General features: G+C 39.9%; 1 protein-coding gene across 1 annotated transcript in view; it reads left to right on the plus strand.

The window, feature by feature from the left end:
• Positions 1 to 2204: 2204 nt before the first annotated feature.
• Positions 2205 to 15829, plus strand: part of SUSD5 (sushi domain containing 5) — a 38910-nt gene continuing 25285 nt past the window's right edge. Inside the window, exons 1-2 of the mRNA XM_058018991.1 lie at positions 2205 to 2304; positions 10450 to 10627. Coding sequence (XP_057874974.1) covers positions 2205 to 2304; positions 10450 to 10627 — 278 coding nt within the window. The remainder of the gene's footprint in view (positions 2305 to 10449; positions 10628 to 15829) is intronic.

Below are 15829 nucleotides of genomic sequence, written 5' to 3' on the forward strand. Positions count from 1 at the left end.
TCTTTAAAATCAATAAGATGTTCTACTCAAGAATACAAGCTGAGATTTTCCAAGACAGAAGCCAGAGTGGCAACATGCCTTTGCTTATATCAACACAGGAAATGAGCCAATTATAGCAAAACTAACCCAACAGACCTTAGGAATTTTAGATGGAAATCCAGAAGATACTGCCCTTTCCTCCACCTGCTTTGGCCAAACTCATGAGGACAACAAAGGCCAACAAAGTCATCATCTCTCTGACAAGTGTCAGGGAAACCTGGAGCTATTGCTGTGGTCATGGTAGGTCTCTGTTAATGTCTGTGAGTCTTGCTGTAATTACTTACTCAGTTCCATGGAATCTCTTTGCTGTCTCAGTGAAAGTGTCCACCACTTTTTAAAATAGGGACAGAACAATTGGTGCATCAGAGGGTTAAAACTGCATTTTATGCCATTAGCTATGTTGCTAGTAAAAGAAACATAAATTCAATGCATGTTACAATTTTCTGTTTCCTTTTCTGTTATGTTGTATGTTCACTCCTGTTACACAGAACATGGAGTTTCTGTTGACATAAAATGCACTTTTGTAGTTGTGTTATGCCAACCATCCTAGGTTAAGGTTGAAGTAAGAAAGAAACTTCCTATCCTTCTAAATTTGGGGGCAATCCTTACGAGTTAGGCTGGCAAGGCAACGCAAAACAACCAACCCTGCTGCCCTTCCTATTCTCTGGCTAAACAGAAAATTCAAAGCTACCTAAAACCTATCTGCAAGTTTTCAGCCTGTAGATTCATATTCCAGTTATGGGTATACAAGAGAGGAAGAAGGCTACAATTCTTTTGAAGTCAACAGGATCAGAGCATCATCTTCCCAAATTCATCAAATGAAGTTGTTTTAAATACTTCTACTGCTATGGTGTTACTTACTTCCTTGAATTACTTATACAGGAGTTCCTGAGCTTGAGTCATTTTTGTGAGACCGAAACCAACACTGCACAAGTTCATCATTCTCAGACCATGGCTGTAGCTGACTACACCTTGCCTTGGAGGACACCAGGACTTCTGGCAGTGAGAAGGGTCAGCTCCTTATTTCTGCTTCTGGTAGCTCATAGTTTCTTGCCAGACTGAACATTTCTGCCCAGCTTCAAATTTCTAAGGGAAAAAATTTTAAGAAGCTGAAATAAAAGCAAAATGGGATGGGAATATGAAAACAACATTTCTGAGCCCTGCTGAGTTCCAACAGCAACACAAAACTATTCCGTTTATATATTTAGCTAAATAAATCCTGGCATCACCGCTAGTATGTTTCCTCTCATTGTGGGGGTTTCTTTTGACTTGTGTTGGGACAAATATAAGACGAATGAGAATGAGGGACAGATGTCAGTTCTGTAAGTGCTAGTGGGAACTGGAAACTCCCTTCAACAGCTGCTTTCAGAGTGTTCAAACCTGACCAAGCCCATTTATCTGGAGCAGGAGTGCTGACAGAGACCAGCTGATGGACCCCAGCTTCAACCTGCAGTTCCTCATGGCCGCCCCAAAGCTGGAATCTGGAACAGCAGGATTAATCCATCCCAGTGCTGCTCTTCAGGGAGGCTTGGTCACCAGGGTCCTGTGCCTTTGTCACTTGTCCTCAGCCCTCACCTGAGCACCATCACTCTCGCTGCAGCAGCCCCTGACCTCAGCAAGGCACTGCCGGCTGATTTTGTGTTGAGGAGACGAAAATCCTCCCCTCGCCTGCACCCATCCCTGAGCCACAACCTCACGGGGAACCAGCGCCAGCTACGGAGCTGCCCTTCTCCTCTCACTCAGGGATTGCTGCTGCTGTTGCTTGTCCTTTCCCCCCTTCTCTCTCCCTGCTGGCTTTTGCCTTTCCTCCACGGTGATCCATTAGGTATTTACGGGCAGGATAATGTGACTTTTCACACCGGCTCTCTGTGTGCGCTGCCCTGCAGACCGGGCTGGGTAAAGCCTCTCCCCAAGCCCAGCTGGCTGGACATCTCCCCCCACCTTCCCCTCCCCTTCACACCAGCCAAGCCAAGGATTCCTCTCTCCCTCCCTCTTTCTTTTTCCACCCCTCCCGCCTTCAGTGCAAACCCAAGACGCAGGATCCTGCCGAGGGAAAGCGCTCCTTGAAATCATCACGGCAGACCCGGCTGCGAAAGTGCAGAGGAGGGGAGAGAAAAAGCCTCGGCAGCCAACCTCCTGCAGCTGGGGGCTCTGGAAGCAGGGCAATGGCTCCAGGCTCTCAGAGATTCCCTCTCACCTTTCTCCAGGGCGTGGGATCTGTCTTCTTCTTCTTCTTACTTCAGATCATCTCTGTTCAGGCTGATGGTGAGTCTCCCATTCAGTTTGGGCTGGGTTGCTATGGCTGGAATGAGGGCTGTATGTTGAAATGTGCTATTGCAAAAAGAAAAAAAAAAAACAAAAACCTCCAACCAACTTTTTTTTTTTTTTTTTTTTTTTTTTTTTTTTTTTTTTAATAATAAGAGGCTTAAATACACGCCCCAGTTTGTATTAGGAAACTTCTGATTCAGAGCTTTTTGAGACTTTACAAATATCCTGGGGTTAAGCAGAGAAAGGAAATAAGATCCCAGAAGGCTAAGATTATTTTATTACAACAGAATGACAGGATAGTGAACTTTTCCAGAGGAAATAAGAATAAAGAAACAAAGCCAGAACACAACTAAGAAGGCTCAGCTATATTTTAGGAGACCTCTCCTTATAATTCAAAGTACCTTTTCTCCAAAGATCTTTCCCATCTCCCCACTTCAGATGTGTCATTTTATATGGGCAGGTACCTGAGAAGTGAAAGACTTTAAAAACCTCTTCTGTTCAGTGCCACACACGCTGAAAATGACTGCCCACCTTTCTGCACATGAGCTTCATCTGCACTTCCCTGCTGAGGGATGTGATCAGGACATGGATTTGGCTGAAGCACCAGCTACCAGTTACTCTGAAATGGGACTTTTTCCTTGCTGATGGTGACCCTGAAAAGCTGCATCCCTTGCAAGTTTCCAGTAGCCTAACGCCCTTTTAATGATTCAGCTCGTGATAATGATGACCAGCTTGTCTGAGCTGGTCATCATTACTTTTGAAACAACTGTATGTTTTCCTGGGACAGCAATGCTGAATTTTCCACTTTTTTCCACTTTCACAGCTGCAATAGATTTATGCCCAATCTCAGGATTTTTTAATTCCAATACCCTAATCCTTTACCATTGATGTTTGCTGAATTATTCCAGACAACAGAACTTAAGCATTGTAGGGCAATAAAAATCTCTTCTTGTTTGTTCTCACAGTATTTTTCCTGTTTAACTTAAATTTTTTTCAGTTGGTGACAAAGTATGGCAAAGGAAAGGGAAAAAATTAATCTTGCCTGTATATTTCTACAGCTTCAAGTAGAATGTATAAATGTATTCCATTTATGCAACAGAACCCTTTCTTGTAAAGTTTAAGGAGAGTTACATTTCATTCAGCATAAAGGAAAACAAATGCATCAGACAACTGCACTATGTTGCAGTAGGCAAAACTGTGATTCTGTTTTTAGGATGTACTCCTTCCTCAGCAAAATGCCTTTGAAATGAGAAGAGAGGGGAAAAGTCTATCCATGAAAAAGGAATCTTCACAGAACTTGAGGGCACAGGGCAGGAATAATAATTTCCCCTCTTCACCTGAAGATCCTCTTGCTTATTCAGGGGCACATTCCAATTTTTATTTTTTCCATAAAACTAACGAAACTAACTTTTTGATTCCTAAACAAGATTTGATTCCTAAAAAGAGACAGGGAAAAAAGTTGAAGATCATTTTAAGGCAGAGGTCATGACAGATTTTAATTGTCATTCAACAGTTTGTCAAATTTACTTCACATGTGGTAAAACATTCATAGTATGAAAGGAAGAAAATCTGAAATACTTTACAATTGTCAAGCATTATTACAATAATGTGGTTTGCAATTTTATTTAAATTCTAGGTAGCATTGTGAAAGGTGTGTAAGTCTGCTATTAACTTGATCCTCAGTGAATTCTCCTAATATTAATAATTGAGCACACAACTGTAACACTGTCCTATAAGCCATCTGGGTTAAAACAGAAGAAAACACTGTATGTCAGCTTTAAAATTAACTGCTATGTATTTAAGAAAATCTGAGAGTATGAATTAGGATTAATCCTTTCTTTTATAGCAGATTCTGGTCTGATCCAGTCAGAAACCACCTCCTCATTTTTAAGGTGTGCATGGAAATAGAATGGTGCTAGTTTCTAATACATGTTAATGTCACTTAAGTGCCAATGGACCATTCTGAGTGACACATACGTGTTTGTGTATTTGTCATTTTTAACTGAAGGTATCTGACTGTGTTGCAAACTGCTAAAGGGATTTCGAATATGTCTTGTAAAAAACCTGTGAAATTCAGACTGGCCCCTGTTACAGTCAAACCTCTGCAACTGGTTGCAATGTATTTCCCTAAGGAAGACTTTCACTTTATTATCTCACACAAAAATCATGACAGGGAGTAGGCAATAAAACTGATGGCTGTCGTGGTCTGGCGAAGGTGTAAAACTTCAGAGCTTAATTGATCTCTCTTGACCATTATTTCCTGTGGCACGTATTGCTGTAGCACAGATAGGCTGCAGAAATACCCAGGCAAATGCAGAAATAAAATATAGCTCCGTTTCGCTTTGCAGCTTTTTTCCCCAGTTGAAATGATCTTGCTCAAAGCTGTTCAGGTCCAGGTCAGATGGACAGAAGACTCCCCAAGGGCTTGTTCATACTCTGAGGTACCATGGTATGCCACTGCCAGTGCAGTTACTGGAGAATAATATGTGTTATTGTGGCAGTTCTTAATCGTATCACTGAAAATTCAGGGGGTTTAAATTGTTTTCCATTTGCACTGGAATAGGAGAACGAGGATGTGACTTCCTGAATCCTGCACAGGAGTTGCCTCCACTTTTTTTGCCTCCCTCTTCTGTTTTTTCAAGGCTCCTAAAATATCCACATGTATGAACCATATTTTTCTGCAGAGTACTTGCTCTGAGACAGAGCATGTCAGGAGAGGGTGATGGCAATTCGTCCACTGCACCGAGACACTCCTGAAATGAAAAATGTGCTAATTTCAAAGTTTCACTAATTGTGCCAAATTGGAGCTGCTCTGTTGGCTGAATTTGGATCACATGGAGTCCTATTGGTCAAGCCAGTAGTCAGCAGTGTCCATGCATAGTGCCTGCAGAGGTTGCAGGTGAAAGGATCCAGAGTCCGTGGAGCTGGGCACAAATAAGATCTGAGAGACATGCTTCCAACTAGAAAGTGATGACATCCAAAGTAGGAAAGCCCTTCTGCTAAAGTATTTAATTTGGCTTGTTTTGCATCCTTTTTTTTTAAAGTAAAGTAAAAAATATATGGTTTTTTTCTTCTTCTCTCTCTTGATGCTCACATTTCTGTAGCAGGTGTCTACACATTTCATTCTCCTGCTTACAAAATAACACATATTCATGCATGAACAATTCCAACTATTTGGTCCTAAATTGTCCAGTAAAATCAAAATTTAGGCTCAAGCTGGGTTTAGCTGATGGAAAACTCAAAGATGACATCTTGATTTTGCTATTTTTCTGATGATGCAGTTTTTTTTTAATTGAATAAGACATCATTCACTGTTATTTCTCACAGAAATAAACTACACATTTGTGAACACTAAGTAGAATTAGGAATTAGCCAAATCTCTGTCTGCAATTGTAGAGTTACTGGATCTTCCACCTTTACACTTACAATCAAGATACATTGTTTCACATATCCATAGAAATGAAAATTAAATTTCTCTTGAAGTACAGAAGTGACCTTTCCTTCCTCTGCTCTCCTTCATTTCAATTTGAAATTTTTAACATTCAATTAAAAATGTATTGGACTCCACTTTTGCACATCTTTCACCAAATTTGTTTTGTTGAAACTGATTAGGTTTTATTATTTGAAACAGGAAGTGTCATGTCGTGAGGTCGGCACACTGGGCATACCTTTTAAGTGCTTTCCTTTTATATTATTTTTGAGGGACGTTCTTACTTTGAGGTATATTTGACTATGCAGTTTTCTGTTCCTTCTTCAAGCATGATGCAAATCCTGCTGAAGACATGGGGAAATTTGAACTCATTTCGGTGGGCTTTGAGCTGTGCCTGTGCACCTCAGAAGAACTTCTTGTTCTCTAAAAGAACTTCTTGTTTCTGTAAAAGAATAAATCAGCCAAACTCTTATCTTGATAGCCAATAGAATTCTGTTAAACTCACTGATCTTCTGTAAAATATAAAGAAACAGCTTTTGGACTGGTTTTATTTTTGAAGAATTCCTTTTTTGCACTTCCACATATCTGATTGTGGATGTCTCTTAAGTCTTGAAAGCATTATGAGGATCAGTTGTTAAAAGCTGAGTTTGGCAAAATTTGGAGCTGGAAATAAGGTGCAGTAAGAGTAATGAACCACGGGAACAGTTTACTATAAAGTGTGTTGTAAATTCTCCCTTACTTGGAGGCATTGAATCATGACTGGATGCATGTTAAAAAGACAAGCTCTAGTTCAACCATGAATTTTTGGACTTGATGGTGGAATTACAAGGGGAAATCTACAGTCTAGTAAGGCAAGAATTGAACAAGGTGATAAAAATTATTCCTAGAAGCCCTGAGATCTATGTCGCTGTGGGTATGTTTTCAATCAGAATACAATGGGATACTCTTAAGTAAAAACTATATTAAAAATAACTAAAACTTTCTCAATAAATCAAAATATAATCAATATTATGCAATAATAGTGATCAGATAATGGCAGAAGACAGCAATCTAATATAGGCTAGTTATTAAAGAGGAGATCTCTTTTGTTTCAAGCATGAATTTTTCATGAGAACTGTGAATCCCGCTGACAAATAGAGGTTGGAAGAATGGTGTCTTATTATTAATCATTTATCATCATTGAAGTGAAAAGCTTTATCACTTGTTTCAAATGGGAATCTAAAAGAATCTCACTGTGACAAGAATCTTTTCCATTCTGAACCTGCTAAACTCAGCGTGCTCAGTACACATCCTGAGAAATACTACTTTGCATGGATTTTTAGCTTGATCTTGAAATCAAAGGGACTTGCCTTGTTAAGAAAAGCTTCGGAAAAGTGTGTCATTTTGGTAAAAAATTTCCACTCCCCTGTGGAGGTGAAAGTGTTATGGGAAATGAATGTTACAGGGCAGAAATGAAGTGACAGGGTTGAGAGGGAGCTGAGACATGGTGGCTGCTCAAAGGTACCACAACCAAAGGCATCATACTACATTCTTCATGTACACATGATCCTCCAGCCTGTGTCTTATGGAAATACAAAAACAGTCTCACATTTAAAACAGAATGACAACACATATCTTGATACTCTCTTAGAGATAAGACTGATTTCAACCACCCCAATATAAAAAAAAATGACGGCTATGTCATCAAGTATAAGAGAAAATACTTTTTTAGGAAACATTTCATTACAAGTAGGACTGATAAAAATGTCACAAATAATTATCCAGGACCCTTAGATTCCCTTAGACTGAAAATGATACCACTTTTGAAATTAAAAGTGAGAAAAATTTAATACATCCATATCTAGAGTATGTTAGCCATGGCACTGTAAGGTGCAGAATTCAGTGTTGCAGTCTTTTTTGTTTAAGGGGATTTCCTGTTTTCATGTGGTTTTGTGGTTTTCCTATTACCATGCTAGCCCGTCTCCTGTATTTTTTCTCTGTCAATGCCCCTCAGTAATGGGACACATCTCAAGATGTTGAGGACTCAGCTATTCCATTGGTCAACCATTTGATAAGTGAATTTTTCTTGCTATTATATTTTCTAAGTAAGAAATTAGACAAAACAAAGGGCACATCTTGAAAACTGGGCAGATAGCCAGAGAGCTTCTAAAAGTTTGAAGAAAAATCACAGGTTGGTCTGGTAAACAGATTGGCCTTCTTTACCCACTTGTAACCAAATTCTGTCTAACCAGAATTTCCTATAAAGTAATTCACTGTAACTTCCTAACCAGTAAGTCTTTCCTAGCTCACCTTATAATTCACTTGTTTGTATAATTTGATCATCACAGATACATTTTCAAAGGACAACACTCTGTGTTGGCAGCATCTCCACAGTTTCTAGTTAAAAAGTTAGTGTATCTTAAGTACTAGGAAACAGCATAACAGTAGTCAAGGGAAGCTGTCTCAGCCCCTGTCTTGGATAGGCTAAACTCCTTTAAAAATGTAACTTTTGCTCACTGGTAAAACAACTAAATCATTAACTAATTGTATCTAGATGGAACTCAAAGCTTGATGATTTTCCTTTCTTTAAGGCTTTTAAGTGAAATACTAATAGCTAGAAAATAAGGGTTATGCCATGTCAAAATAACATTCACGATTTAATTTAGATGTTATGCAAATTTGCCCCATATGTCTTTGACAGTGCACCTCAATCCTGACAGTCTAAATGTAGAATGTCAGGACAAATTTTTAGCTGGGACAGAACCTGTAAATCATTACACTTAATCCCTGTTTTCCTTTAGGAGCAAAAGTTGTTTTGCCACTTAAGAATGGCTGTTCAAAGCCATCACCTCTCTGTTGATATTGTCTCTCTCCCTAGGCACATTTCACTGTGTCTGTCAAGGCTTTGGAAAAAGGAACCACATTAGTGTCATGTGCATTATTTGGGACTTATTGTAAAGAATCCTGATGTTTGTGTACTCAGGGATGTAGAGGCTTGCTGCTTTCACTACTTTGTGTAAAAAACCCCCATTCTAATTACACTTAATGGTTTTGATTACAAAATCCTTGTAATCAATTGGAGAATCAAAAGACAATGTAACCTAGTGGTTATCACACTGACCAGTGTTTCTGGCTGTATTCCTTGGTCAGCTACTGTTAACTGCCTCAGGAAAATCGCTCTGGGTACTCTGAATTTCTGCTCCTTCTCACAGCTGCTTGTCCTGCTTATTTGAATTGCCGTTTTCCCAAGTCAGGATGACTTCCTACTGGGCACATGTAGAATTCCCACTGAGGTAGGAGTCCTCATTAGGACATGTCTACCCTTGTTAGCTAATGTAAACACAAATTACATGCTTGCTTGAGGGAAACGACATTTTTTTGATGTAAGGACTGTGATTCTTCTAGTGGGTGTAGTTGTGCACAGGTGAGAACAGAAAGCTGTTGGGGGCAAATCTACCCTGTATAAATTCCCTGTATTTAGGATTAGAATCAGTTTTACCAATTTGTTGAAAGAGTATGTGGTGAGAGTGGCACCTGGTACAGAACCAGGCTGAATCAGTCTGAAGAATTCCCAATACTGGTCAATATCTCCTGTGAGTGTGTAGCTGGCTACATAGCAAACACTGGGTATGTGCTGGAAGTTATGCATTCCTGTAACCACTACCACGAATCCCCTTTGGAAAGAAGACATAAATAAGAGTTTCCAGGCATTTACTGAATGAGGGATGCTTAAAAAATTTCTTCCTGCAACTGCAAGCAATCTCAGTCTGTACCTTTGAAATCTAGGAGGAATTCTGGGGGATGTTATCACATCCCTCAGATGTGATAGAAAAAAAGATAGTTATGTCAAATTAAATGTCAGCTGCAAAGTGTCTCATTGTTTATTTCTTTTACTGGAGCACCCAGCTAATATGTTCATTCCATAACCCAGTAACTTCTCAAACTTCATTGCCAAAACCCCAACTGACCTGTTCCCACTTGCCAAAACCTCTAACTTGCACCCTTTCAGCTTTCCTGGTATTAGATAAATTAAAGTAAAATAAACTGAACTGAAAATAAAAATAACACAAAAAAATGTTATGCTAAATATGTTCTCATGCTCATTCAACAAAAATAAAAAGCCTTCCATTAATAAAAACTCTATCTCTCTTTCCAAAAAGACATGATAATGAAGCAGTCTGCATTTAGACACCAGATGTCATGGAATGACATAATTTTGATTTTAGACAGTAAGTGTAAATCTATTTCTGATGTGAAAGGCAGGGCTGCAAAACTGGCTTTCAGGCATGTGCTTACTTTATGGATGTAGCTGTTAGACAGTAACTGTAAAATGTTTAGTAATGGATTCCAGCATTAGTAGCCTACAGGAGCTGTTCTTTGTGATTTTAACTTTATATGTGCACATGAGAGAGTATCATGCTTTATCTCTCCAGATCTGAAGCACAGACCTACAGAGGCAAGGCAAGCTTCCCCTCTGAGTCAGGAATGACTAGTGCCATTCTTGCTTTTGCTGCGGTGGACAAAATTAAAAGAAAAGCTAACACAAGGAGGATATCTACAGTCCTGATTAAATTAGGCTTTCCAAAAAAAAAAAAAAAAAAAAAAGGTGGGCCATTAAAAGAACCTTAGTAAAAGCAGGAAGGCTTTATTTGGTGATAATTTGCAATATTTCTGTTGAATATGTATTGAGTACAATTCCATGATGGATGACATGTCCTTTCTTGGTGTTGCAGGCAAAGTGTTTGCACTTGAGTCCAAGAACAACTCTCAGGGTCTGGATTTAGCCGAAGCTGAGAAAGCCTGTGTTGACCTGAGTGCTCGCCTAGCAACTGCAGAAGAGCTGAAAAGGGCTGTTCTGGACTGTTCTTTTGCTGGCTGCACCACAGGATGGCTCGCCAGCGGCTCTGCTGGGTAAGGACAACAGCATAACACCTTCTGGGAGCTAAGAATGATGCTTGTCAAGCAAGTTTTCCACCTTGACTAAGATTTGCTGAAAAACACTGGCCACGATTCAATCACCATGACATGCAGCTAAATTGGCCACTCTCCCCCAAGAATTAGTTTTTTACAGCTAATATTGCAGGTGCGCAAGTATTCATCAGTCTCACATTATGATTTCACAGATTTGATGCAATTTCCTTTTCTTCTTTCCTGCTGTATTACATCACTGTGGCTCCTGTCCCCCTGGCCTGTAGTGGGGTGCTGAGCCCTAAAGAGCCTTGCAGGACACATGTCCTTGCTGAGGACACAGCGCTGGAGTTGGTGTCAGTGCTCCCACCGACTCTGCTGTTCTCCAGTCCTTCAGAAGCTCAGCAAACAAAACTTCTCATGGGAACCACGTGTCTAAGATATTGAGGCATGGCTGAGCAGACAATAGGCGTGTTCAAAAGGGCACAGAGGCACTTAGAGATGATTACCCACATGTGCTACAGAGTTTGTTGGGAAAGCCCACCAAGGAGCTGACATTGTCCCTAAATGTGTTTGAGGTAGCTCAGGCGACTCAACGCGGCACTAGGCTGAGCTTTTCCTTGCATGAAGCACTGTTGCCTCTGTAGATCCTAATTTAAAGCAGGAATGGAAATGGAGGGAATGTCTTCCCTAGTGCTGAGGGAATGTCTGATGTCACTGAAGCTGGGGCCATACAGGAATTGCCCAAAAACAGTATATCAAGTCTATTTTCAATGTTCAATGAGGATTAAGCTTTGTTTTATGGAAAAAAAGTTTCCAAACTTTAGCATATTATTAGATTTTGTGACAGTTGTCAGTTTTTAAAGCAAGCATTGGTGTTTCTGTATTTTTAGCAATAAAATTTCCAAAGGACAGAAAATTACTACTATTAATGAAATATTACATTTAAGCTATCTCAAGGAAAAGCAACCATTTTCACTGATTACATTTTTTTGCAGGTGAAAAAATTGTTTGAAAATTTATTTTTATATACAAAGAAAATCCAGAAATGTCACAGGATAAAAGACAGGGATCTAAACCCCAAAAATCTTTTTTCCCAAGACAGTTGCTGGGATGTCTTGCAGGCTGACAAGCCAGGAAAACCATATAACTGTAAGAAGTCCATGGCAAAGTTGTTGTACGGGTTCTTTTATACAACCTCTGTATTCTGGAAGTAAGGATGGGTAGGAGAAGAAATCATGGCTTTTTTATCTAAGCAATACCATTAGTTAGTCCAGTGAGATCCTCATTTAATTGCTACAGGCACTGGAGCTGTGACTATTAATAGATCAGCTGTGGACTGAATATTTTCAATATCAAAACTGCGATAAAAAAACAGTGATAAAAACACATCGTAAACATGGGAAGGAAATGAAGACTTTTCATCCATTCTAACTTGCTGTACTCCATTCCCCCAATAAACCTGTCCTTAGCATGAAAGTTTCTAAACTATTTATCAGAAAGAACCTTGTAGGGAAACATCAGCACACCATTGTTGTGCAGTCACCAGGTCTGACCTTCACTGGAAAGCTTCACCAGAGAGAAAAGCTCTTCAGAGCTGGGATTTTATACTCTGGGGCTATTTTACCCATGGCTGGGCAAGCACCAGAATGTATGTTACTTGGTTCGTTGAACTGGGTATTTTTGGCTCTGGGGAAAAGTAGGAATTGTGTACTGCCTGAAAAGGCAAATCTGTTTTAACTGTAAGTTAATGCAGCTCTGGAGAAGGAACTGAGCTATTGAGCTCAAAGAGTGCAAATGGGACAAAGCTGTTAAAGTTGAACAAGTTCAGCTCCAATACAGATATTTACAGAGAAATTTAGATGAAAGAGTGAAATGATGCTGAAAGGAGTTCAATGATAATACATGCAGGAGGAACATCCAATCTATTTGAAAATATCTTTACAGGGTCTGATTTACCTCTGCCAGGTCAGGAATGATATGAGGGCATTGCTATGGAGAGCACAAAGAAAACCTCTGTCTGACTGCAGCTGTAGTAAAAAACAGACAAACAAACAAACAAATGTTCAGCAAACAAAGAAATTGCTAGAGTGTTCATGGAATGGCATGAAAAATATGAAAAAGATATATTCGTGTAGGTCAGTCTAATAGCCTCCTTTGGAGTATTATATGTATTGTTACAGTGTCTTGGGAAAGGTACTAAAACTGTCTCAAAAAAGAGCTCAAGAATGACTAAAGTAATAAAAAATCCATTAACAAGGGACTCCAATTTTTTTACTAAATTAGTTATTTAGTTTTTAAAATGTACTGATTCAATACTTTGGGCATTTGCTTGATAACTGGAAACATGACAGCAGGGATAAAGGATAGCTGGTACACAGAAAAAACTCTACACATCAGTTGATATAGAGAGAGGGAGAAGCAGGCTTCACAGCATGCCCACAAGTTAGAAAAGTATGGAAAATTATTTCCAAAAGAAAGGACTCTTTGCTGGGCACACCTTGTGTATTTATCTTGATGAAGCTCCACATCTTTGAATAATAGGTGACCTCCCCACATATGCCAGGTCCAGAAATTTTCAGGAATTTATGAGCTGGATCTAAAACCCTGGAATCCTCCCAGCAGCTGACAGGCATCCAATGCAGATCACAAAGCTTCAGCTGAAAACTCTCCTGTATTCTCTTGGACTGGGTACATCAGAAAGGAGACAAATAGGAGGGAACATGATAAAAGTTCCTGATTTCAAGAAGAATGAGGTTTGGTTTATTTATTTGGTGCCTGGAAGGTATCCCAATCTTTGCCCTGAGGAAAAATGGATTAGACATTGGCAGTAGAAGTAAACACAAACAAATGATGTGATTGAAGCCATTACAGTGTTGCAGATTTTCTGACGTGCTTCAGCCTTCCTTTCACCACTTAGATTTAAAACTGAACAGGAGCTCTAGCAGACATGTAAGGACTTTTTCACTGCTAGATCCATTCTCCAGGTTTTGCACAAGTCTGTGATTTGTTCACTTCTGATGGCTATTTATGGTTTTAGTGAGTAATTACAATCCCACTCCTGGTAAATATATCCATCACTGTTGATTATTTTGTCCTTATTATTATTTTTACAGCCAAATCATAGCCTGGAAACCAGTGGGAGTTTCTCCTGTTATGGCAGAGGCACATCCCTGAGTCAGTGTGAGCATTTTATACTGCTTGCTCCCTGGGCTATAGCTCTCCTGTGGGCAAAGAGGAGCATTTGGACTTAAGAGCCAGTCCAGTTTGCGTGACTGTCAAATTTCTGATGACTCTCATGTAAATGCAGATCATCCATATTTAAACATGCCCACTTCAGTCCCTGCAAACTAGGCTAGCCCAAGCAGCAGGTCCTGATGAATATGAATCATTTCAAGTGATGCAGAATGGAAATTGCTTAAACAAATAGATCCCTGCCAGTAAATCCTAAGACACAATAAACTGGGTGGTTTTGTGGTTTGAGCAGCCTGAAACAGAACTTCTTTCACAGGAATAAGGGCATGTTCTTGTCTTTCCCTTGCAGTTGTTCAGGCCAACCCAATTCAGGGTTCAGAGCTCTTCACACAGACATGTCCCTGGCAATCCAGGGGCTTGGGAACTTTTTGAGAAGAGCCACTGACAAGTAGGCAGGATAACTTCTCCCAGCAAGCCAGAAGTAAGCCCTTTACAAGTCAGTCCTGACATGTGTAACTTATAAAACATTACACATTGTTGCATTTCAGGAAATGAAACGTCGTTAGGCAAGTCTCATTTGTCAGATGAGCCCTAATAGCTATTTATACTAAAAATGACACTCTTATGACTTACTTGCATGTCAGACAAGTGAGTCAGTAAAACCATCAAGTGATCTGCCAGAATATAAATGAAAAAAAGGTGGCACAGTTCTCTGAAAGGCTCTCACTGCTATCTTTTGAATTCATATGTCATGATGGAAAACTTTGTGTTGAGTCTTCCAACACTGGGCAGCATGTCCTGTAGGGTCTTGACTTCTTTTCTGGGATTTTTGAAATTTAGGAAGTGAACATGACACAATTGGTATTAATATCTAACCTGTGCAAACAGCCATTTATTTTAGAAATTGTTAAACATCCTCAACACCTTGTATTAATATTCCCACAGCAAATTTACTCATTTCCAGTGCTTTTGTAGGATGGAAAAGCTGAAGCTGTTCTATTCCCTATCCTGTTCCGTATTGGCCTGCAAAGAGATGGAGCCATGTTTCTCTTCTATAACAGCTTTGAAGCTCTACACAGAATTTTTCTTCCATGACAGACTTCCTGCAGGGCTGTCAACCTGCTCCTTTGTGTGAAATCCCTGGGCTGGTTCCTACCCAGTCCCTGGAGCATTTATTCCAGAGGGTATAAGACTGGAGTGAGCAAGCAGAGTAAGCTAGAATAAGCTCTGCTGTGAGAGTCAGAAGACAGGGTTTCTTTTCTTGACTGCCCACAGACCAGGTGTTTGTTACCAGGAAAATTACTTGGTCTCTATTTTTCCTTCCTTTTGTTAGCTCTTTGGGTTTTGCGCTGCCTGCTTTTGAATGTTTCTACAGTGTCAAACACAACAGGGCCCTCACTGCAGATGACACCAGTGGGAAATGTAAATAAGAGTCAAATATGGCATTTCACAAGACTACCTACTTCTTTTTCTGCCTACTGTGTGGGACTTGCCCAGTACCTGACAGTATGGTAATAAAAGCACATTTCCTGGGAAAGAAAAAAAGCACTATCCAAGGAATTAAATAAAGGGTCAGTTGCTAACCCTTGCCAGTCCTCTCGTCTGTATTTGTAAAGCTCTGGGCTTGTGGGTCCCTTGAAATTCATCCAGGTGTGCACACTAAAACAGTCCCTCTAGCTCTTTGCAGAGAAGCAGTTCTGGTGATGTGTCACTTTGGCAAGCTCTTGGTTTTATTTCAAGGCTGTGCTCTGCTGACTGGTGATAATGCACATGAATTTGCTCCCACGCATGTCTTTGAGGCAGGTCAAGTAATTCCCTTCAGGAGAAAAATCCAGACAAAACTGACAGGGCATGGTCCAAATCAAAATGCTGAAGTTGCTCATGAAATTGTCTGAGGAGGTCTTGGGCTACAGAATGTCTTCATGTCACAAACTCCAGTCCCACAGCTCACAGCTCGTGTCATTACTTTGTCTTCTTGTCAAGCTGCTTCTTGTCAATCTTCTCATGCAA

This window comes from Melospiza georgiana, chromosome 1 (genome assembly GCF_028018845.1).
Source record: "Melospiza georgiana isolate bMelGeo1 chromosome 1, bMelGeo1.pri, whole genome shotgun sequence".
NCBI lineage: Eukaryota > Metazoa > Chordata > Aves > Passeriformes > Passerellidae > Melospiza > Melospiza georgiana.